The sequence below is a fragment of the Dendronephthya gigantea genome, unplaced genomic scaffold, assembly GCF_004324835.1.
Source record: "Dendronephthya gigantea isolate DGI-Jeju-01 unplaced genomic scaffold, DenGig_1.0 000083F, whole genome shotgun sequence".
Lineage (NCBI taxonomy): Eukaryota > Metazoa > Cnidaria > Anthozoa > Malacalcyonacea > Nephtheidae > Dendronephthya > Dendronephthya gigantea.
This window is the reverse complement of record NW_021163093.1, coordinates 988,767-1,012,864: the sequence shown is the minus strand read 5'-3', so window position 1 is coordinate 1,012,864 and position 24,098 is coordinate 988,767. Positions and strand designations below refer to the sequence as shown.

General features: G+C 36.5%; 2 protein-coding genes across 3 annotated transcripts in view; one reads left to right on the top strand and one right to left on the bottom strand.

Annotated features, from left to right (window-relative positions):
• The window catches only part of LOC114533032 (peripheral-type benzodiazepine receptor-associated protein 1-like), a 36,709-nt gene extending 20,141 nt beyond the window's left edge, over positions 1 to 16,568 (bottom strand). Inside the window, exons 1-3 of the mRNA XM_028554607.1 lie at positions 15,490 to 16,568; positions 12,942 to 13,106; positions 11,215 to 11,382 (exon numbers count right to left, since the gene is read on the bottom strand). Of these exons, the coding sequence (XP_028410408.1) occupies positions 11,215 to 11,382; positions 12,942 to 13,106; positions 15,490 to 16,314 (1,158 nt within the window). The 5' untranslated portion in view covers positions 16,315 to 16,568. The remainder of the gene's footprint in view (positions 1 to 11,214; positions 11,383 to 12,941; positions 13,107 to 15,489) is intronic.
• On the top strand, positions 14,380 to 23,532 carry LOC114532981 (CDP-diacylglycerol--inositol 3-phosphatidyltransferase-like). 2 transcript variants are annotated; one of them, XM_028554561.1, is made up of 8 exons: positions 14,380 to 14,531; positions 17,665 to 17,799; positions 17,894 to 17,933; positions 18,896 to 19,009; positions 19,689 to 19,761; positions 20,323 to 20,404; positions 21,279 to 21,466; positions 23,298 to 23,532. In XM_028554561.1, exons 2-7 carry the CDS (start codon positions 17,706 to 17,708, stop codon positions 21,440 to 21,442), a joined length of 567 nt encoding a protein of 188 aa, XP_028410362.1. In that variant the 5' UTR covers positions 14,380 to 14,531; positions 17,665 to 17,705; the 3' UTR covers positions 21,443 to 21,466; positions 23,298 to 23,532. The 2 variants fall into 2 exon arrangements, with proteins under 2 accessions (XP_028410362.1, XP_028410361.1); XM_028554560.1 differs by lacking the exon at positions 14,380 to 14,531 and adding an exon at positions 16,690 to 16,807.
• Positions 23,533 to 24,098: the final 566 nt, after the last annotated feature.

Genomic DNA, 24,098 nt, shown 5'->3' with positions numbered 1-24,098 from the left:
CCAAAATAACAGACGCAGAATGGATAGTAATGACATCGGACTTTCCGTTAACCTGTAATGACCATCGTTCTTATTTTCCTTTTTGCCTAGTAATATGAAGGCAATACAGAATAACACAGGCAGAAATAAAAATTGGCCGTAGAAAATCACCAATAACATCGATTTAATTGTGCGCACGAATTCAGATTCACCCGACCTCACATAACAATGAGGATTATTGTTAAAACTCTTGCAGCATCTCTTTTGCGTGGTTTGACTCGAATTTTTGTTGAAACAAATTTCTTTCTCCTGGATCATAGACAGTTGCTTCAAAATTGCTCCAGCAATAAAATCCTTTGGTGATTTTTTAGATCTCGCACATCCGGCAGGACTATCACTTACACGCAATCGACTTGCTCCTTTCCCAACGTCGAGAGTCCAAGTAGGCCAAAGCGGCTCAGACAGTGAAGCCACAGGCCAGGATAATTTTTTTGCGAGCAGTGGCAAGATATTATGACCGATATTGTCTGTCCACAGCCAACTCCACTTCTTAATGGTGGAATTGTTCTGTTTAGAGGTGAATTGAAGATCAAGTTCTACAATATGAACAGCCTTATTTCGACCTAGTTCCTGTAGAAACGACAAATCTCTTTCGTTGATGATCAAACGACATTTCCTGTCTGTTCGACTTGAAGCAGTTGTAGTAATATTGTGAGTGTGATTTTGACTGATAGATGTGCGTCCTTCGTGACTATCAGCTGTTACCCAAAACGAAATACCAAGAACAAAAAGAACATACAGAAAAGATGTAACCATTTTGAGTTGACAAAGCATTTCTTACAATGAATGAATGAATGCTTCCCTTGTCTTTTCTGATGCAAGTCAGCAAAATATGTGTATTATTATTGTCCTTGCGTCATACTTGTTGCCGGAGAAACGACACTGAAGACAAGCAGTCATGCACCTGCCGGAAATTGTCTGGGCGGGAAGCAAGCATATGAACGCCATTAATAATTTAATATTATTTTGAGCGCGAGTTTGCCTGTGCAACGAACTGTCTTGAAAAGGGCTACTAAATGCATGTGCTGATGGCCGATCTTATTTTAAAAGGGGCAAATCAAGAATCGTAGTTACCTGCATGTATACTCAAGCTGATGTTTAATCAAAATAGAACGCATATTGCAACAATCATGATGAAATATTAATATATACGAATTAACACATGCTGTAGACAAAATTAAAACAAGACGCGTGCTAAGCGTTTACTCGAGCTAAAGAAGTGTTTTTGCTTGTGCTTTTATAGCGGAGAAAGTTTAAAAAATAAAAGAGGGGGATGGGGAATCTGCGAATCGTCGTTTGCCAATACCCACTTTAGCAACATGATATATGTACAAAGAATATGTGTGCAGTGTATTTTAGATAAGTTTCAATATATCCAGGGAGCAGCGTGGCAGCGTCTAGCATCATATTTAGCATCAAATGTGGTATAACAACTGCCTAAAATAGACAAAACAGTTCTCGACTCGTCAGAAGAGTTAGAAGGCCCTCAGGTCGAAACGTCGAGAAGTGTTTTGTCTATTTTAGGCAGTTGTTATACTACACGGTGTATTTTAGGTTTGATCCAGTACACCGAATATGTGTGCTAAAAAAGTGCTTTCAAAAAACACGCTAGAGTGATTACATGCATTCCCTGTAGTCCGATGTATTTGATAAGCCAATACAAAGTGATCTTTCTCATTGGACGTCGCCTTGAGGCCATTTGAAAGTATTCAGCGAAGCTTAAGGCAGGTGTTACGCGAGGCTTTATTGTGCTTAGAAATATGCAAATAAAATACCTTTAAAGATAGGAAATATCACTTGGCAATGACGTGGAAAAATAATTAATTTTTGCCACAAAGTACACATAAGTAAAAATAATTTTCGGCCCATTCGCAATCATTAGTAATTAGTTTTCCTTTTATGCATGATATTTCGTGGGATCGAATAAAGTAGTAAGGTGAAAATAACAATCACCCTGGCAGAACGTGCGAATCTGGATCAAAAGTCGTATGTCATTGCCAAGTTTAACCCTTAAGTCGCGCGGTCAAGCATTTTAAGCATTACGTCAGAGAAAGCTTAATTCGATTAAAATGGTAGTACAAGTAGTTAGGTTGTAAAATAAGGCTCACAGGAAAAATGTTTGAAAATTTTAATAACTGTTGATGATAAATATTTTAAGTTGTGAACATTTTTAGGTATTGATCGATTGACCTAAAGACCAACTCGACTAGTGCGTCAACGCCTTAAACAAACTAGATATGAAAATTGGAGCGAGCTTCTAACGCCAACCTACAGTTCACACTCACGACGCTGATTGGCTGAATAAGGATCAGCCCACTTTGGTTGATGACGTGTGCAAGTTTCCCCGACCCGTTACTATAAAAGGGCGTGCACAACCCCAGAACATTTAGTGGACTAATGGAGTAAAAACCACGTGAGACGTTAAGAAGCAAGAACAGTAACGACGAAGATCTAAGGGGAAAGAAGAGAAGAACGAAGCAAGAAGAGAACATTAAGAACATTAGTTAACCTATTGTAAAGATCCTACTACCTGGCGCATATAAAATAAGAACCATTTAACACAGGGGTGGTGCAAGAGGGAGGAGGCATCAGCAATTAGTTTTCTGATATATTATTATTCATTTTATATGAAACACAAACCTAATTAACAGCAGTTAATAATAGCTGAAGAAGTTATCTTTCCTCATTATGTTCGAATATTACAAACTGATATATAGCTAGAAGTTTCTATGAAGTTTCTATGTTTTCTATGATTAATATTCCCTCTATATATAATGCCATCGCTTTGACAAAGCCAATGTACGTACTACCATTTATACTCTTTATCTTTACCTTTATCTTAAGATCGCCAATAGCTTAATTAAAATTGCTAGTCTTGGGTACTTTGATTCTGTATTCATAATATATTCGACGTAAAGTGAATAAAACCACAAAAATGTAGTATTTCGTGTAATAGTTTGACGGGTAACAAAATCTGTGTGACTCCGTGCTGTGAGCTCACCCTGGATTTTATGATAAAATTCTTTACCCTGCATTGGATCTGTGACCGTGAGATTGGGTTAGCAACAGCGTTTTATCATTGAATTATGCAAGAATAGAGATTCTAATCTGACTTTAAACATGTACATGCAGCGTCCTTTGGCTATTCAAATAACAAGGAATAAAAAATATTTTCAAATCCCAAAAGTATAATTAATTGCACTGGCATTAAAATGCTATTTGGAGTAACTACTTATGAAAAATTATAGTGTTTGCATGCACTGTTTACACCTCGTACATCATAGTTTCCATAGTTTTATGAAGTTCCTATAATGTTTCTATGCTTTATTTTCCCCTCATCATCATTATTAATATTATTACCATTATTATTCCTATCGTTTCACTAGACTACAATGCCTCAGCCCGAAACTTATCGTTTCCTGCTAATATTATACAGGGTGTATAAAAAAGTACCTCCTATTGAAATGAAGCTTCGGTTCGAATTTGAATGTCTATAAAAAAAACGCAACTTTTAATAATTCCCTACGATTCCTACGATCGTCTGTTATTGAAAAGAAGCGAACATATATGAATATTAAGAGTTGCTGTTTTTTATACACCCTGTATCATTTGCATTGATAAATAGGCAAGGTAGGCATAGGTTAAGGCATTCAAATTGAACATCTCTCTTTACATCTTAAGCACCCATGAGTTTAGCATAATAATAAGACATTCCAATTCGAACAAAAGCTTGATTTTAATAGGGGGTACTTTTTTATACACCCTGTATTGGAAAAGTTAAGAAAATGTTGTAAATTTTTGGTTTAAAATTTCATTTCTTTTGTCCGCGCCAGATTAATTGTTTGATTTGTGTTAAGTCAAAGATGACCCGTTTTTAAAACGTTACACTAAACGCTAGTTACTCCGTAATTTGAATCGTCAACATGATAGGGTAAACTCAATTCAGTCTGACGTAATTCAGGTTTTGAAGCCGTCAGTTTGTTCACTAATGGTTTCACTTGTTGTTTCAACTGTTGTTTCCACGCATCTTTCTGATCTTCTCCTTTTTTCGCCGCAACAATATTCATAATGTAAGGAAAAGCACTCACGCTGACCGTTGTGAGCAACTGGACTGTTAGGGAAACATCGCTGGCTTGAAGAACTCGAACAAGAGTGAGAATAAGATATGAGAAAAGAAAAGTGAAAAAGACTTTTAAAGCAAAGTAAAAAAGATTCACGTGGTATGGTAAGAGGCGTTCTCTTATATTATCATAGAGTTTCTTTGATACCACGCACAGAATTCTACTATTTTTGTTCAACATCTCACTTTCTCCACTACCGGAGTCACTGGGAATAATGTTTAACGATAGACCACTCACGTTGTTGAGGACCTTGTTGTCATTGTTGTTGTCATTGTTGGTGTCGCTGTTATTTTTGTAATGCATGTTGCAATCATAAATCAGCCTCAACAAGATGACATATTGTTGTTCAACAGATGACCAAAACATCCAGGAGTAAATGTTAGAATTGATATGTAAACAATGTAAGGAAAAAAGCAGACAATATTGAGAATTATTCCCCAAAGCAAGATAAATAAAACAGGAGGCATCAAGTAAAAACAAAGGAATATTGGAAATGAGAGAAAACAAAGATTGGCAATACACTTCATATAGTAACTTTGCCTCCTTGTTTTGGCAGGAGCGCTGGATAAAAGTAAGTTAACACAATGATACAGGCATACAAACATTAAAGCAATTTGCAAGATAAAAACAACCGGAATGTAAACCAAAAAAAGAAAAACAATTTTAATGTACAGAAGAACTTTATACGGTACAAAACATCGCGATGTATTACAGGACTTGACGGATTCAGATAAGCTAATCAAGGATTCTTTCCAGCGTTTTATGTTGAAGGGCAACGTTACTAAACCAATCACTTTCGATCTGGCCTGGGACAACAAATAGATATCTATGTCATAAGCGAAATAATGAAATGCTTTTACAATAGAGGATGAATACAATAAAGCTAAAAAGTCAATTTCTACGAAAATCTCTTCACAATTGTACAAGCTGGCAAGAGGAGTCGACAGTGCCGAGAGCGCAAAAAGCACAAAATAAACGCCAAAGTAATCGAACAATTTCAGTGTCCAAGATAAAAGGAAGACCACTCCCAAGAGCAAACACCTGCGTACAAAAGATCTCACTCAGGCTTCCGAAACCATCCCAAAACAACAGACGCAGAATGGATAGTAATGACATCGGACTTTCCGTTAACCTGTAATAACCATTGACCTTTTTTTCCTCCTTTTCGCTTACTAATATCATGGCAATTAATGATATCACAGGAATAAAAACAAAGAGCCCATATAGAAGCACAGATAGGATCGTCTTAATTGTGCGCACGAATTCAGATTCAGCTGACTTTACATAACAATGATATTTTGGAGGATTATTGCTATAACTCTTGCAGCATCTCTTTTGCGTGGATTGGTCCGAAACTTTGTTAAAACATATTTCTTTCTCCTGGATCATAGACAGTTGCCTCAAAAGAGATCCAGAAATAAAATCCTTTGGTGATTTTTTAGATGTCGTACATCCGACGGGATTATCACTTACACGAAATCGACTTGTTTTTCTGCCAACGTCGAGAGTCCACGTAAGCACAGCCAGGTCAGCCAGAGGCGATTTTGATGATCTTATTGCGAGTAATGCCAAGATATTATGACCAATATTGTCTGTCCATATCCATTTCCATTTTTTAATGGTGGGATTTTTCTTGTTAGAGGTGAATTGAAGATCAAGTTCTACAATATGAACAGCCTTATTTCGACCTAGTTCCTGTAGAAACGACAAATCTTTTTCGTTGACGATCAAACGACATTTCTTGTCTGTTCGACTTGAAGCAGTTGTAATAATATTGTAAGTGTCGCCAACGACATTTTGACTGGTTACCAATAAAACAATAGCAAGCACCGAGAGAACGTATTGGAAAAATGTAACCATTTTGAGTGAACAAGCACTACTTGCACTGAGTGTTAGCTTTCGTTTAATGCAAAAGATCGCACCGAAATATAATGCTATATTTCAGTACATTTTCATAACCATATGTGTAGAAGCGGCAGGGTTTCCAAAAAATATTGGCACATAGCTTTCCTCGCAGTGGGGTGGGATAGGAAAAAAAGAAAGACAATGAATTTTTGAAAAGAATACATAATACACAACATTAATGCCGACCCTCCCCCATGGTAATTGTCTTGTGCAAAGAAAACCCCTGCTGGAAGGGAAATCCCCATTTTTTATCAGCGCGGGTAATTCCCTATATTCTGAAAGCATTCTTCAATTTTAAGTATTTGTTTGCTCGGTATTTTGCATGTTCAACAGGTCATTTCCACCGATTCCAAACATTTGTCTCTACACTAATTTTCGCTAGGTTTATATATTGTGAAATGATTAGGTTATATATAAGTTTATATAATTATTGTGAAATGCATGATTAGGTTATATATAGGTTTATATAATTATTGTGAAATGATTAGGTTATATATAGGTTTATATATTGCGAATTGATGCAAATAAGCCAATTTAATTTTATTTAAATTAACACTCAAAAGCTTATAACTTGACTTCTTTTATACTGTATCGCAAAACATTTTATGTGACAGCATGCAATATACGCAGTGAAACACGCAATCTACTGATGCATGAGGAATTTAGTTACCTCAATCCGCGCGTGGAAATTTAGGTTTCCATCAATCACGCGTGGATGGAAGGTATTCTTTTACTTATAGGAAAACATGATTTTAAAGGTCAAACTCTATTTTCCGAGCCATAGGTTTCAAAACATAGCATGCATGTACCAATGTGGGGAATCTCAGATTTTGCACTGTGGGTTATTAATTTCCTATATTATACTACAAAAGCATTTTCAGTTTATATCCCAGTCTCAACTAAATATTGTCAGTTGCTTTATCTCGAGATTAGAGCAAATGTTGAATATATTAAGATAACTAGCAACATTTAAAAATAATGAAGTGTCAACTCTGAGCTCAATATTGAAACCTGGGGTGTGACGAATTACTGGAACATGATGCAGTTAGTTTGTTTTTATTCATTTTATTTGACACACAAAACTTATTGACAACAACTTATAATAGCTAATGAAGTTATCTTTCCTGATTATGTTCCAGCATTACTACTGATATCATAGTTATAAGGTTTCTATAAAATTTCTATAAAGTTTACATGATGATTATAAAATTCCTAGGCAAAATTCAAAACCTTGTACATTTAAGCAGCGCTGTAAAACGTAACATTTTTACTATTTAAAAATATATGGATTTGCGTGCCAGGGTCTTCGCTATTTAAACCGTTCTCTCAGCGCGAGATCACCTGGTAAAAGTATAAGATATGTTGGATGTTTATTGTTTCAGAACAGTTTATACTAAACGCTACTCTCTGTGATTAAATCGTCTAAAAATATTAATCGATTAAAATTATTTACTTCACGAATTTGGTGTGTTTCTTTTTCGCCAGCCGTGGAATTGTCCGTTGATGGTTTCACTCGTTGCATTAAATGTTCAATTCATTCAGGTTTGTCATGATAGGAGGGAGGGTATACTCAATTCAGTCCGATGTAATTCAGGTTTTGAAGCCGTCAGCTTGTCCACTAATGGTTTCACTTGTTGTTTCAACTGTTCTTTCCACGCATCTTTCTGATCTTCTCCTTTTTTCGCCGCAACAATATTCATAATGTAAGGAAAAGCACTCACGCTGAACGTTGTGAGTAACTGGACTGTTGGGGAAACATCGCTGGCTTGAAGAACTCGAACAAGAGTGAGAATAAAATAAGAGAAAAGAAAAGTGAAGAAAACTTTTCTCGCGAAGTAAAAAAGAATCACATGGTATGGTAAGAGGCGTTCTCTAATATCATCATAGAGTTCCTTTGATACCACGCACACAACTTTACTACTTCCATCCAACACATCACTTCCTCCACTGCCGGAGTCATTATCAACAATGTTCAAGTATGAACCGCTCGCGTTGTTGAGGACATTGTTGTGGTCACTTTTGTTGTTGTTGTTGTTGTTGTTGTTATTGTTGTTGTTGTTGTTGTTGTTGTTGTTGTTGTTGTCATTGTTGTTCTCATTTTTAAGGTCATTGTTGGGGTCATTGTTGTCATTGTTATTTTTGTAATCCATGTTGCAATCATAAATCAGCCTCATCAAGACGACATATTGTTGTTCAACAGATGACCAAAACATCCAGGAGTAAAATGTGAGAATTGATATGTAAACAATGTAAGGAAAAAAGTAGACAATATTGAGAATTATGCCTGAGAGCAACCCAATTACAATGGGAGGCGTGTAGGAAATACAAACAAATATTGGAAACATGAGAAAAATTGCATTACAAAAATACATGTAGAAGGCTATAAGTCCCCCTTTCCTGGTGAAGGTGCTAGGAGCAACTGAAACAAGTAAAGTATACATGCATGCAATCATTAAAGCAACTTGCAATATAAAAACAACTGGAATGTAAACCAAAAAAAGAAAAACAACTTTACACCGTAGAAAATATCGTGATGTATTAGAGGACTTGACAGATTCAAAAAATGTAATCAACGATTTTTTCCACAGTTTTATGTTAAAAGGCAACGTGGCTAAACCAATGACTTTCGATTTAGCCTTGCGCGACAAATAGATATTTATGTCATAACTAAAATAGTGAAATGCTGCACTCACATTAGGAAATAAATGCAATACTTCTGAGAAGTCAATTTCCAAGGAAAAATTCTCAGCATCGTAATATATGATGAACACAGGAATGGACAGCGCTGAAAGCGCAAAAAGCACAAGAGGAAAACTAGAGTGATCATGATCGAAAAATTTCAGTGTCCAAGACAACAGGAAGATCATTCCCAAGAACAAACACCTGCGTACAAAAGATCTCACTCTTCCAAAACCATCCCAAAATAACAGACGCAGAATGGATAGTAATGACATCGGACTTTCCGTTAACCTGTAATAACCATCGTTCTTATTTTCCTTTTTGACCAGTAACATAGTGGCAGTACATAATAACACAGGCAGAGATAAAAATTGGCTGTATAAAAATACCGATAACATCAATTTAATTGTGCCCACGAATTCAGATTCAGCTGACCTCACATAACAATGAGGATTATTGTTAAAACTCTTGCAGCATCTTTTTTGCGTGGTTTGCCTCGAACTTTTGTCAAAACAAATTTCTTTCTCCTGGATCATAGACAGTTTCCTCAAAAGAGTACTAGCAAGAAAATCTTCTGGTAATTTTTTAGATGTCGTACATCCGGCAGGATTAACGCTTACACGCAATCGTCTTCTTTTTCTCCCAACATCAAGAGTCCAACTCAAGCCAGCCAGGTCAGTACGATTCCCAGAGACTGTTATTGTGAGCAATGGCAAGATATTATGGCCGATATTGTCTGTCCACAGCCAACTCCACTCCTTAATGGTGGCATTGTTCTCTTTAGACGTGAATTGAAGATCAAGTTCTACAATATGAATAACCTTATTTCGACCTAGTTCCTGTAGAAACCACAAATCTCTTTCGTTGACGATCAAACGACATTCCTTGTTTGTTTCACTTGAAATACTTGTAATATTGTAAGTGTCGCTGTGATTCGTAAATGAATGCACTCCGTGAGTATCAGCTGTTACCAATAAAACAATACCAAGCACGCAGAGAACACATTGGAAAGAGGTAACCATTTCGAGTTACCAAGAACTGATAGCACTGAGTGTTAGCTTTGGTTAAATGCAAAGAAACGAAAAACGTATCGAAATATATCGCTAAACCTCAGTCACATTTCTATATCCATTGTATAGGGGCGGTAGGGTTCCCACAAAATATTTGCATGTGCATGGCTTTCCTCGGAAAGGGATGGGATTGTAAGAAGACAAAACGAACTTTTTAAAAGAATGCTTAATAATATTAATACCTACCCTACCCCCCACGGTAATGATGTTATGCCAATAAAACTCCCATGGGAGGGTAGTCATGTGTTCGCACGGTATCTTCCATGTTAAATGTTATTTCCACTGATTCATTTGTCTCTATACTAATTTTATCAATGAACTATTTGTTATGGCCTGTGTGAGCTAGCCTACGTGTGATACTCGACAGAATGATCATGTTTGATCACATACCATATAGAGGACATCATTACTTCAGATGCAATGATGTCATTTTCCAAAAGTGGTACTGGTCAACATATTTAAAAATCTGCCGAGTCATTAAACTCAGTGTGCATCCATAAGTTATTAAAAAACGTGCGTCATATTGTTAAGACATGCTGTGAGTAAAATTCTTCATTCCCATGTAAGGTAGATTATATATATGACATTGTGAATTGGTTATGGTTAGCTATATAATTTATAGGTTTATATATAGTGTGAAATGATGCAAATGAGTGTAGCCAATAAAATTATAGGAATTTAATTACCTCGATACGCGCGTGGAAATTAAGGTTTCCATAAGGGCCCCGGTTTCCATCAATCTTGGATGAATCTCGCAATGTGTCAATCCGTGAGAAATATTTAAAACAACAAGCACCATGTTGTTAAAACATGCTGTGAGCTTGCCGTGAGGTCTTAATGGTGGCTGCGTAGCGATTAACTTTTATCTAAATGCTGTTGTTTGGCATTATTATAAATATAGGTCATTACATCCGGCGCACACTGTGAACTCGCCGTGAGGTCTTAATGGTGGCTGCGTAGCGGTTAACTTTTATCTATATGCTGTTGTTTGGCATTATTATAAATATAGGTCATTGCATCGCATATATATACATATATATGTACGAGTTGTTTCAATTCCAAAAGGCTACTTTTCGAAATTCGTTCCGACCACTCATTAACTTACATTGTCAAAACATAGCTTTTCAAGCATGGAAAGACGCTCGGTATAATAAGTCTACAGCCTCGTACCCAGGCGCTTTAATAGTAAAATATAATTTTTACGTTGCATTCAGAAAATATATAACGTTGCATTCAGTTATTGAATAGAGGTCAGTTGAAAAAAGGCGAGCACCCCGAACACCCCCGCGCGCTCGCTTTTTTTAACTGACTCTATCCAATAACTGAATGCAATGTTATATATTTTACTCATTGATTTTACTATTAAAGCGCCTGGGTACGAGGCTGGTAAATCTGCCTACCTCATTAAAGCCATTGTGACGTGTTTCCTCGACTTCTTTCTTCAAATTGTTTATTTCATTATCCTTATTCATCAAAAGCTTGGCTCGTTCAGCAAGATCTTTGGCTCTCTGTCGAGCAAACGCCTTCTTGAGATTGCCCACATCGGAGTTATTCATTCCGCTTGATTTCTAGCAAGAATTTTAAGCAGAACTGTGAGTGGAAACACATGATTTTCAATACAAATAATATTCTCTTGAATACACCCAGTCATTGGTCTGCTAATTCGGAATTCTATCACTGATAGTCAATTGTAAAGTCTCTAGTCCATGCACTTATTAAATACGAATACCCAAAACATAGTTGTGTTTCTTAATTGTTAGAACACCATTGCTAGATCTGGCTAGGCTATAGGCCATTTTAAGCTATTTACACAATATACGATTAATGACACAATTGCAATTCTGGCGAATTAAAAACAGTGTTTACCTACTTTATACCATATTTTTGTTCATTTGTTGATAGAGGAATTTGAAATCTGACGTTTATACTCGTGGGAATCGAATATGCTACAATTAACCGTACGATGTGTGGGTTTTTATTGTGTCTGAGAATAGTCACAGGATAAAAACGAGAAGTTCACGTCGTAGATTTTGTGGTTATTGCAATTCATTACTTAGACAGTCTGCAACACATCCATTAGGCCTATTTCCACCGTTTCAGAAGGGGGATAAAAATTATAGGCTCGTTTTAGAACACAAAGTCAAAGCCGTTTGCATGTAAAATAAATTAGAAATGGTTAATAAGTTCATGACCAGGTACATAATTCATCGCTATACTATCGCTACTCTCATTATTTAAAACCAGAGTAGGGATAATAGCGATGAGTTAAAACTGGGTTCCTAAGACGATATGTGCACACGGTAACGTTTTCGAGCGTTTTCATTTCGTTTTCATGCCAAAACGGTTTCAAACACCGTCAATTTACAATAAAAGTTGAACCTAATTTAACATATCGTCACAGCGATAAACTAGATAAAAACGATTTTAAAAACGCTCGAAAATGACGCTCGTGAGCACATAGCTTAAAACACTAGCGACTGTTTTCATGTTGAACGACCGCGTCCGTAGATAGCATCATTTAGCATTTTACACTCGCTTTTACGACGAAAACGCGGTCCAATTCAGTAAGTGCATGGGCAAATCCTATATTAAGTTGCGTTCTCTTGACAGCGATGCATGGCTGGGGTGAGGAGTGTCCCCATTGAGATGTCACTCATTCATAAATTCAGCAAATGGTCGGAAATTTTCGGTTTTGCTGGATTTTGACAACAAGGGAGATACGGAAATAAGTCAGAAAACTGGAACGCGAATCAATTTATAGATAAAACTGATAATTTATAAGGAATTTTTCGTAATATGATTGCGGTTTTCATATGAATCTTATGAGTTTTAATGAGTTTATGAGTTTTAAAATATATCAGTCATCAGGAATTTCTTAAAAATGAACTTAAAAAAAGCCCTCAATGTTTCTTTAAAGGCTTTACCACTTAGGTTTTTCGCAAAGATAAATACCTAAAGTGGTCTTTACCTTTACGAAAAACCAAAGTGGTAAGCCTACGACGGCTACGAGTGAATTGGATCCGATAAAATTAGATCGTGATTGAGATCAACAAAACGTCTGTGCACCTCTGGCTCTCGGACCAAATTCAAATAAATCATCTGGCGTTGCTGTGACAATCATAATTACCTCCAATAAATCCTTTTCTTCTTGCAGGTGTTTGGCTTTCTCTTCCAACTTTCTCGCAATAGCAACGAGCTCAGAATTCCTCATTTTTAATTTCTTTATCCTTTCCTCGGCGACACTGTCAATATCTGACTCAGAATTTTGGGATGCTGACAATCCTTTCACTTTCTAAAAAACATTACAAACAAAATCATTGGTATTTCGACTTTTAAACAATTATTGGACAAGGCTGAACATGATATATAGGAGGAAAACTTTAATCACAGGTCCACTCATTTTACTATGCTCTTGCTACTAGTGTCCATGAATCCTTCATTGCCCAATCATGTCTTGTGTTGGGTACAACTGAACACAAGGGAAGGGTGAATGACAAAAATGTATTTATAGAAATCTTTGGGCATGATGTGGTTAACCAACTGAATAAAGCCAAACACGTATGTGAAAACAAATCATTGAAAATTCTTATCTGCTTGCTCATAACACTATTCTGTAGCCAGAAAACAACAAAATTTGCCAGCTGCTATGAATATATCAAGATGCAGTAGCAGTATACGAAAGGTGAGTGGGACTGATTAATGATTCCTACCCCAGGCTACAGAGGCATGCTTGCTGGGCTGGCTTGTGTTCAAAAACTTCCCATCATAGTGGTACTTAGTAAGTGTGTCCCTCTATTAAGATATCCAATATCAATGTCACACTGAGAGAGATGCACCAAAATACCCCAATGTACTTCAGTTCTTAAAAGCAGTCTTGCTGAGATGAACCCTGATTAAATATGTTCATCTATCTAAAAGCAGAATAGTTTTCCCAACAATGGAGGAGTACATACTTAATCTACCGGTACTGTTAGTTAGCAGGTGAATAAAGGTCATGTTTTCATCCTCTTGTGTCATGCATCACAATTAAGACTTGTTAGTTGCTCCAAAGTTGCAACAGATGCAATTCAAAAATTACCTTTAAGTGAGATTTATAAACAAAGTTTTACTGGCCAGCAAAAAAGTAACTCATCAAATATACTGAAGCTCAAATTAGAGCTTATTTATCTTCAAGTAATTAATCAGTGCAAGGAAAAAAGGTTGCAAAATTGTCAGAGCAATAATACACATACACAAATAAAAATTGCAACATTGGAAGATAATATTGCAGTGTCTAACATAAAGGAACACCTAGCCTCCTCCGCAGGCAACTTTGTTGGTATTCAAATATTTTTATAGCATAGATGAGTAACAATATAAGTAGACAAAGCTGTGTAATCTCAAACGGCAAACCTTTGAGAAATTTAGTTCATAATATTTTATATTTTCGCGAGTGTAATTGAATATATGTTTTAGCCGAGTGTAACTGAATATAAGGGGATTGAGAACTAACTATTTCCAGACCCTTATATTCAGTTACACTCGGCCAAAACATATATTCAATTACACTCGGCAAAAATATAAAATATTATAAACTCAGTTTCTCAAAGGTTTGCCGTTTGGGATTACACAGCTTTGCCTACTTATATTGTTACTCATCTATGCTATAAAAATATTTGAATACCAACAGAGTTGCCTGCGGAGGAGGCTAAGGAACACCCAATTTCACTGTTATCAAGTTAGTATGCATCACTCAGTAATGACCTTAATTGGCAATTATACATACATATGAAAACCTAATTGCCTTTGACTGAATAAGATGCACAAAATTTGTGTCATAAAATTGATATATCCATAAGGTGGATTTGCTGTAGAGTTTCATTCTATATGCCATTCATTTCATTTGGTTTGTACAAAAATAATCACTTCAATAATTTCCTAGCAATTTCAACCTTAAGCTGTCAGAAATACATGATATTAGATTATTATATGTTCTAAATTGTTACATAGAAAACTAATGGAACATGCAAAAAATGTTGCAAATTATTTCTAAGAATAGCAGCGCAGGTCGAAAGATTTAAACTTTATAGTCTTTATATATGACCTGAGACAAAGTTTGCCCATATTTTATGACATGCATATTTTGAATGGCCAAACGGAAGTCGTCATGCATGAATGCAATACTACGACGCCATCACCATGACACCATATTAATTTCTACAATGTATCTCAACACGTATTTCATTTCGTACAAATCTACATTCGTGGCCGTGGATTTTTTTAATCCCATCATAAATAATGTGCCCGGTAGAGCTTTCAATCATGCAAAAACCACATTTTTGAAGCGTGTTCGGTGGATACCACTTGACTGTGTGCTTGCATACACGAATGTTGGCAAAACTGATTAACCAAAATAAACATTGCCAAAATCGCCGTCTACTATTTTACGAACTTACAATAACTTTCTATCTATTTATTTGGCTTTGATGTAATGTGTTTAGACGATAGACGAACAATAAAGCCTCATAATCATTTATTGAAAGGGTAAACATTACATAAACTACTAAAATAATCACACCTTTTTAAAATCCGTAATGATCACCGGCCATTTATATTAAATACAAACTCACGCTATCGAAATTACCAGCCGGAAATTTTCTATTAGCAAGTAATATTTGTGTAGAATTAAAGTTTACCTGTAAATTGAACGAATTGCTTTTCTTCAGGCTGTCTCTACGTTGTAAATTAAGCTCGTTTCCCAAGTTGTTTCTCTCCCTTTCCAGACGTCTCATCTCTGCCTCCTTCGCAGCGAGTTGATGATTTTTTAATTCGACTTCTTTCGAAACGGCTTTTAATTGCCTAAACTCTTTCATGGATTCTCGCTTTGATTCCCTAGTGAGTCGTCGTATTTCTAAGTCGTGTTCTTGCTTAAGCTTTCGTATAAGCTCGGCCTTTTCGAAATCAGCTTCGGATTTAATCCTCAAACTCTCCTCCAAGCGTTTCTTATCGTTTCGTAGCGAACTAACTTCGCCCTTCCAACGTCTCTCGTTATCATTTGTGTCAACACCACGGGATTGCTCACTTAGTATTCGTTTATTTTCAACTTCTAAAATCCTTGTAGTGTTCTTGCTTTCTTGCAATTCCTGCTTCAACGTTCGCATTTCTTCGTCTTTGACTCGCAATACTTGACGAAGCTCGTGCTCCTTTTGTTTTGCAACCGACTCTTTCATTTTCTTTAGCTCGTATACTTTATCGCTTTCTAGTTTCTTGGAGACATTCTCGATAGCTTTCTGCTTCTCGTGATCTAAATTCTCTTGGAGTCGTTTGATTTCTTCGGATTTGTCGCGATGCACCCTCTTTACCCGATTCTTTTGCTCAGCAAGTTCAGATTTGAGCTTGGAAACATATCGCCTCATTTCATCCTGGTTTCCCCACAAATTACTCGCTCCGCCCTGTTGATTTTGGGCCTTTTTTGCTCCCCCATGGGAGTTCTCGTTTGCCAAAGGAATCCTCGAGGCCATAGAAAATATTCAAGCAATTGAATTCGCAGCCCCTGGCTTGCAAACCCGTAAATTTGCTATCGCGAAATCTGGCAACGGCATAATTTCTGACCCAAGCGAATTTCGGCCGTAAAATTGCAGCATTTTACTCCCTCGCGTCCAAAGAGATTACACGCCATAGTAGATACGGTCATTCCGATATTATGTTTATTTAAAACACCGTTTAAATCAGTTTAAATCAGGCTTATTACGTTACAAAATTTAAACCTTGTATATTTTATACAACTCTTCGGCATGACGGCGGCTTACATTTTGATTATTCGCACTCTTCCAAAAAAGGCAAGCGTGACCATATTTGGAAGGTTCGAAATCGACTTTGTCGATTTCATTCAAATTTCCATATCGACTTGCAAAGATAAACATAAAATATCTTCCACGAATTAAGCGATTTCTTTGGGTAAACACCTTCGCAAAATGACAGAAAACGTGTTCCTGTTCGTCCCAAATTTAATTGGTGAGTGGAACAAAAAGAAATTCGATGTGAAATGCATCGAAATAGCTAAATGCCCCTTTGGGAATTGCCCGCCATTAAAAGGGAGGGTTAATGATTAATTTTTTTAAGAAATCGTACAATCGTAATTTTTCTGTTATGAATATACGCATATGGTATAATCAAGCTGAAATGCAATAAATACTATTTTGCACAGCCGCCATTTCTAAATCTTTTGCAAGAAATTCCACTGACTAATGTCATACATGAGGGTTCACCAATTAGTGATCAGTACAACTTATTTTTATGCCATATTTTTATTTTTTAATGCCATCCCCTCAAACGTTTACCATTCAGGAGCAAAGTTACCGGATTGCTAAATGAATAAGCTTGATATTTTTCTCACATCTCACAAGACTGCCTAGCTATAACAATGTTAAAGAGATTTATTTATTATTAAATGTCCTGAACCCGGCATGTTCATGCAGGACAGACTGGACAGTTAATTAAACTGAGTTTGAGCAAAACTTAAACTTGTGTGAACTATGTTTCCTATGTGGCCACACGTAAGTGCTGGTTGTGACTTGTGTGTAGTTCTTCAAATATTTTCATTGCAGACAACAATAAAAAAGACCTTTAATCAACTGATCTGCGTATATATCAAAAAACTTCTTCCAAACTTCTCAAAAAAGAACACTTGTTAACTCACCCATACTTCTCCTCTTTATGTTTCTATTTTTTAACTAGCAATAAAATAAAATGTTTGTTAAATTTAATAAAAAGTCCATGTTCTATAAATTTTAGATTGTTTTAACCCATAAAATTATACATTGTTTGTAGGTATATTGCAATTAACATAGCAATTTCCCTTCTTTTGTTAGGCTATGGTCGTATCATCCTAGCGTTTGTGTCATTTTACTACATGGCTGATAGTCCAGTAACATTTACAATATGTTATCTGCTCAGTAGTTTTCTGGATGCCTTTGACGGACATTTTGCTCGTCTTCTAGGCCAGGGTAAGAAATGTGATTTTAATCGCCAAGGTAGACAGTTCTGTATCATATTGTCCTTAATGTATAACTAATTCCAAATGGTATTTTAACAATTTAGCATCAAAGTTTGGAGCAATGTTGGACATGCTTACAGACAGGTTAGGAGTATTTGTATACCTATAATCATTTATATTATTAAATTGCTCTTGATGTTCACTCAATAGTTTTGTATGGTACTTCGCTGATAGTTTAGTGGCTGCACAGTAGTTTATTCAGTGCCTTTTACTAAAAATATAATCTCCAAACTCGATGGATGCCAGAACGAAGACATTATGATCTATATTGCCAACCAGTGCAGCAAGTTCAGGTGCCCTCCATGACTCCATGCTCCTGATTTTATCATGCAACAACATTGTTCTACCAAGTCCAATGCAATCAGCAATGATATATGTAAGAAGGATGTTAGAATTCAGGTTCAACATTCACAATTGAAACAACATTCATATACTGTTCATGTTCAAAAAACTTGTTAGATTTAAAATTTTAAAACAACGCAAAGGGTTGAAAGTTCTTAAAACACCATCCATAATCCAGGTATCTGATCTTATACAAAGTTTGATTGGCTCATTAATCTCGCGGAGCCACTCAAACATACGTCTGGTAACATCACACCACGCACTCCGTGTTTTACGTCTTTATGCGAAAGGACCCTATTGCTGATAAATTTTCGCGGATTAAAACAGTTTGACTGTTACGAAATCTGTTTTAGGCTGCAGTTTACTTAGTATAAACCGATAAATTACCCTACTATTTTCACAACAATGTGTAGACAAGTGGGTTTTTTACCATACTTGCTTTCGATTCTCGAGATTTCCTTGGGTTTACATTTGATGAATAGAGAAATGATCAGTGAAAATTAAACGTTGCATCTCAAAGGGTTGAATTGTGTACAGCTCACAATAATCATACTGCAACTATGATATACGCTGACATGCAACCAGGTGTAACAATAATGTGGAACACCGCAAGATTGTAACAATATAGTTACATCGCAAACGTTCCAAACTTGTTAGAACACTTCGCGCTTGCATTCTAATTAGTTTATTTATCTATTCCAAAGGTGTGCAACAACGTGTCTTATGGTGATGTTGAGCGAGTTCTTTCCCTCGTATCGCGTTGTCTTTCAGTTTCTCATTTCACTGGACATCAGCAGTCACTGGTTACACATGTACAGGTAAGCCTTGTAACCCCTGAAAATGCCTGCACCGTTGTTTTAACGCATTGTTTCATCGACCTTTTTCATAATGACTTCAAACGCGGAAAGTCTGATGTTACACAAAGTTTCATATTTGCTCGATAGTTTTGTGGAACCAATCAAATTTCGTGTAACATCAAACTTTCCGCGTTTGACGTCATTATTAAGAAAGGACTATTAACCGTAAGCGTATTGCCCACTGACATTGGGACGATTTCTATTCTAAAGGAGTCTGTTCGTCTTGATTGAATATTCGTCTTTTTGCTTGCGTTTACACAAGGCGAGTTTACGCACTAGCCTAAACACAGACCTTCGTTTCGTTTATAGCTACAACGTGACATGAAAACAGCCGCTGTTTTCAGGAACCCAGTTTTAAATTGTTGAAATATGTCTCTCATTCTGTTTACTGATGATCTGTTTACTTTATCCCTGTTGTAAAAGTGTAAAAATAACAGCACTATTACTTCACGTCCACGTTGGAGATAAAGTCACTAATGAAAAAATAGCTAACCAACTTATTTTTTCTTTGCCCAAGTTTGTCTAAACGGTTGCTTGGTATATAATCATTCGCAAAATGTAGTTACCACTGTCTATAAATCGTAGGACGGATCGTTTTTTATAGGTCGGATAAATCAGCAGATCTTTTTCTCTTTTCCAGCTCGCTGATAAAAGGCGATCAAAGCCACAAAACGTCCACAAACTTCTTCCTTCGACTTTACTACACTTCCAGGGTAGGTTTCGTGCCATCGTCTACGGTACCAGGCAGGTACCAGCCCGGACGTTTCGCAAACCACGCAAAACTGACCGCCACAAGTGTGATTAAAAAACTGAAAAAATTGTTGGTATTCAGTGGTGGATATATCGTGGACTTATATTTTCATCCACAACTGGGGAAGAAATTTTTTACCAGTATTGCTTTTTCGCAGAGTGAAAATCCAATAGTGTGAAAATCAGGCTGTCAAGACTGCACTTGGCTAAAAGAGTAATGCAATTTTTGAGAATTTATATATTTTTACGATCCTTTAATATTTACGACTTCAGTAGCGGAAAATTTCAATGGACCTTATGCGCTATAGACTGATTTTAGTTCCGAGATAAAGGGTATATATTACCACAGCTTGAAAGAGCCTACTAATTAGTATTATTACAAAGTTTAGTTTGCAAATGTTGCAAATTCCGGAGAATATATTGTAGCCATGCGAAGTTGGTTTCCTTTTTACCGCCAAGACAGAAAAATTGGCGTGCGGTGTGGACTGGGCGTAAGAGATTAATCCGTTGTTTTTGTGTTTCAGACTGTTCTGTTCATCATGTGTATGGGAAACGAACTGTTTTTTGTCGCATTGTACTTCATTCACTTTTCATACGGGCCAACAGGTATGTTTATGAACAACCGGATGAAATAGGCAACCAGGGGTGCTCGCGCGCATCTGGTCACGAATCCGAATATATAATATGCGTATGGGATTTATAAACACAAACTCTTACTTTTAATAAACTTGATAGTACATTAATTACATTAGATCTTTGTTGGTGTTTCTTGGCGTGAAATAAAACAAATAATGAATGTTTTCATCCCTGCAATGGAAAGAATATTTTCACTCGGTGAAAGAGGAAATGTGCCATTGCACTCGACTTTCGCCTGTATTTAAAAAGCTCACTCACACTCACACTGTTTTTTCTTAGTCAATGAGTAGATATAAGGTAAAACATTGAAAATCAAGCTATTGTTTAACTGAAAATACCGCAATTGAAAAGTTATAGGAAGATTGAGGTCTCCCATTTAATGAGTTTGAGTGCGAGTAAGCTTTTTAGAATACAGGCGTTTGCCTCGTTGAATTAACCATTCCATCTTTCACCTTGTTGAAAACATTCTTGCCATTGCACTCATAAACATTCATTGTTAATATAATATACCATCCTGCAACATACATACATACGTACCATATATTGCAACTTCATCAGACACACCAATACAGTACATATTTAATACGTAAGTCGATTAAGACATTGCATGGAAACTTGGCTAAGGTGATTAACAGTTCTTCCTTCTGTATATGTTGATATCTAAGTAGATAGACGATATTTCCCGCTGTCAAAAGAGTGTGGAGACAGTTATCAAGCTCCCGGCGGCGGGGAGGGGGTTGCTTAATAACGGGAACATGACTGTTTAGACTTTTTCTATAACTAACACTGCTTGACACGATGTACAATGCTGTTCGTAACGACATCATGTTTATCGAATTTTTAGTTTTTACTGTGAACGAGGTTCCAGTTGGTTTGTGGTCATTAGTTGCCTACGTGAATTTCCCGATATTTTTCCTGAAACAATTGATCAGCGTGATTCACTTGGTGACGGCCTCACAAGACGTTGTTGCTTACGATGTTGCTGAAAGACGGAAGACTAACAGTTGACTAACCGATCAAGCAGTTGACGAGGTAATGAAAATAAGATTAACGAATTTCTTCCTGGATGTATTAAATTTAATTTAATCCTTTGTTAAACGTTGTATAAGAGCAGTTATAAAGTAGACATAAAAACCTATCGACGTTCCACCTAAGGTCTTTCGTCATAGATTTTACCGTGGTTAAAGAAAGTTTTTGATTAATTGAACTCTCCTGACGGATGGCAAGAGGTGTTTTTAGCGAATTTAAGATTTAGGACGGCGACGCGACGACGACGGCTAAAAAATATTTTAAATTAATGGTCGAAAAGAAAACTTTCCGAATATTATCAATGATGATTTAAGTGCAATGATAAAGTTAAATACATCATTTTTTATGAATGGGAGAAATTTTACTAAGCCGGACTTGGATTAAGTTGCATCTTCTAAGGCTTTAAATGCTGGCGTCAGACTTGAGACCTGGGGCCGGTTGTACGAAAGGTGGATAACTTATCCAACGGATAAGTCCTATCCAACGGATAAATATGCTATCCAGTGGATAGTTATCCATTGGATAAAATCGTGTTGCACGAAGCGTGGATAGTGGAGTGGATAGCTATCCAATGGATAAGTTAAAAATTACCCGGAGAAAACAGGATTATCCTGAAATTTCGTACCACAACGTCAGCTGTTGCTAAGCATTTATAACATTGAATCATTCTGAATTGTCGATTAGTTACTGATTAAGTGATTTGCACTTCACATACTAGCGATTTTATTCAACACATTGCAATTTTATTCCTTGACCTTGCGAGGCCGGCTTTGCCCTTCGGTCCATAATAAATTTAGGAACACTATTTTAACGTTTTGATTGGCTAATCATAGCGAAGAACAAAATTCGTAGCCTTGTTGTCTTTACTTGTCTATTACGTGATTGAAATTGCTTAGATATTAGCAAGTTTCCATGGAATAGGTTTAATTTTCTTTGCATATTCGCTTTTATAAACTGGTTAGAAGTATATAATAAATTTACCGCCTGTTATCATTGTGAGGATGTCCAGAAAAACGCCGCTCGGAACGGAATGTGTAAACAAAATGAAATGCTGCTGCGACAAATATAACAATGGCTGGATTTCACTTCGAAAACAGTTTTAATAGTGAGTACAATCATGTACATTAGTTTGTTGAAACACAGTAATAGGAAACTTGCTTTTTTGTCCTTTTTCATCGTAAATGTTTACAGTTTTATCTTGTATCTTCGAGTTTATCCACTGGATAGTGGATTTAAACTACCTCCGGACCTTGGATAACTTTATCCAACGGATAGGGGTTTTTATCCGTTGGATAAATTTATCCAAGCTTCGTGCAACGCAAATTTCACGCTGGATAAAAGTTATCCGTTGGATAGCGACTTATCCGTTGGATAGCGACTTATCCACCTTTCGTACAACCGGCCTCTGATGTCAGTTGTATAAAGGACTAGTTAACTTTTACCTGTGGTTAAGGACAGAATTGGCTAATCAGAGTCGTGTGTATTTTCGAGTTAACTAGGATTTAACCATGCGAAATGTAGTTGAAGAGTTTTATACAACCAGCTCCAGGAAATCTGCGATTTACCGCGTCGCAAAGACGTAAACAGCGAGTACGCTATCTGAGACCGCAAAGGTACTTCATATATCCAATTTACCCATCATTTTACCCTAGCTATTTCGTCGTGATTGACGTCGTAGATCTTATACGTTGTTATGCCACCTTTGACGTGAAGTTATTTTGTTTTTCTTTTTCATCATGCCCGTTTAGTATGCTTCCCAGGCCTCCGCTGCACTCAAAATATTCGTCAGAAACTAATTCACCAACTGATATAATCATTTTCTTACATTTTATAGTTGTTAAGCTGATGAACTTGCAAGAAAAAGTTGAAATTCCACTGCTCCGGTCACTGGACGGCATGTGCTGATATTCAAACAGTGAGAGAAATTTGTTTTGGGCAACGAACTAAAAACTCTTGATTTGCATGAGGTCTTGAAGGTGTTAATAGCTTTTAGGATCATTGCATGTATTTCCTCTTGTTATTATTCTTCGTTGGATGTTGATTAATCTAACATAATAGACAGTTATATACAAGAAAACATATACAGTTTTGTTGGTTTGCATATTTTCTTCTGCATGCTTGCTGGTACGGTGTACATACACGTCGTTTTCGAGTAAATTTAATTTCTTTAATTTCTGCTTAAACGCAAAAACAGATTTTATACGAGAAGTGTGGCAATTTCAACCCGAAATTAAACAATTTCAACTGCCGAAATTATTGGTACGTGGGAAAATTTGTACTGCATGGAAAACCGAAAACCAATACCAGATGAGAAGTTCAGACATACCTAAGAAACAAAGAAACCAATCTTCAAACCATACATGAAAAAAATATCTGGCAAGCCATTTGTATCAAGCCCGTTTAGCTTCAACGGTGGATAAGTCAAAATTAAATAACACTCTTACATCTCTCTTAAACGAGTCAACTTGAATATTATGCACTGAATATGTAGTGGTAAACAGTATCTTTGTATTAAGGTACTTATCCACCGTTTAAGCTAAACGGGCTTGATACAACCGGCCCCAGGGTGCTGCATTGCATGACTGTCAGATTATGGTTGTCTTCAAAATCGAGTGCGTTTTTTGTGCTTTTTCAT

Coding starts and splice junctions, on each gene's coding strand:
- LOC114532981 (XM_028554560.1), top strand. CDS start 16,768: ATGACAGAAAACGTGTTCCTGTTCGTCCCAAATTTAATTG. Junction 17,934..18,895: donor TTGGACATGCTTACAGACAG/GTTAGGAGTATT, acceptor TCTATTCCAAAG/GTGTGCAACAACGTGTCTTA. Junction 19,762..20,322: donor GACTTTACTACACTTCCAGG/GTAGGTTTCGTG, acceptor TTTGTGTTTCAG/ACTGTTCTGTTCATCATGTG.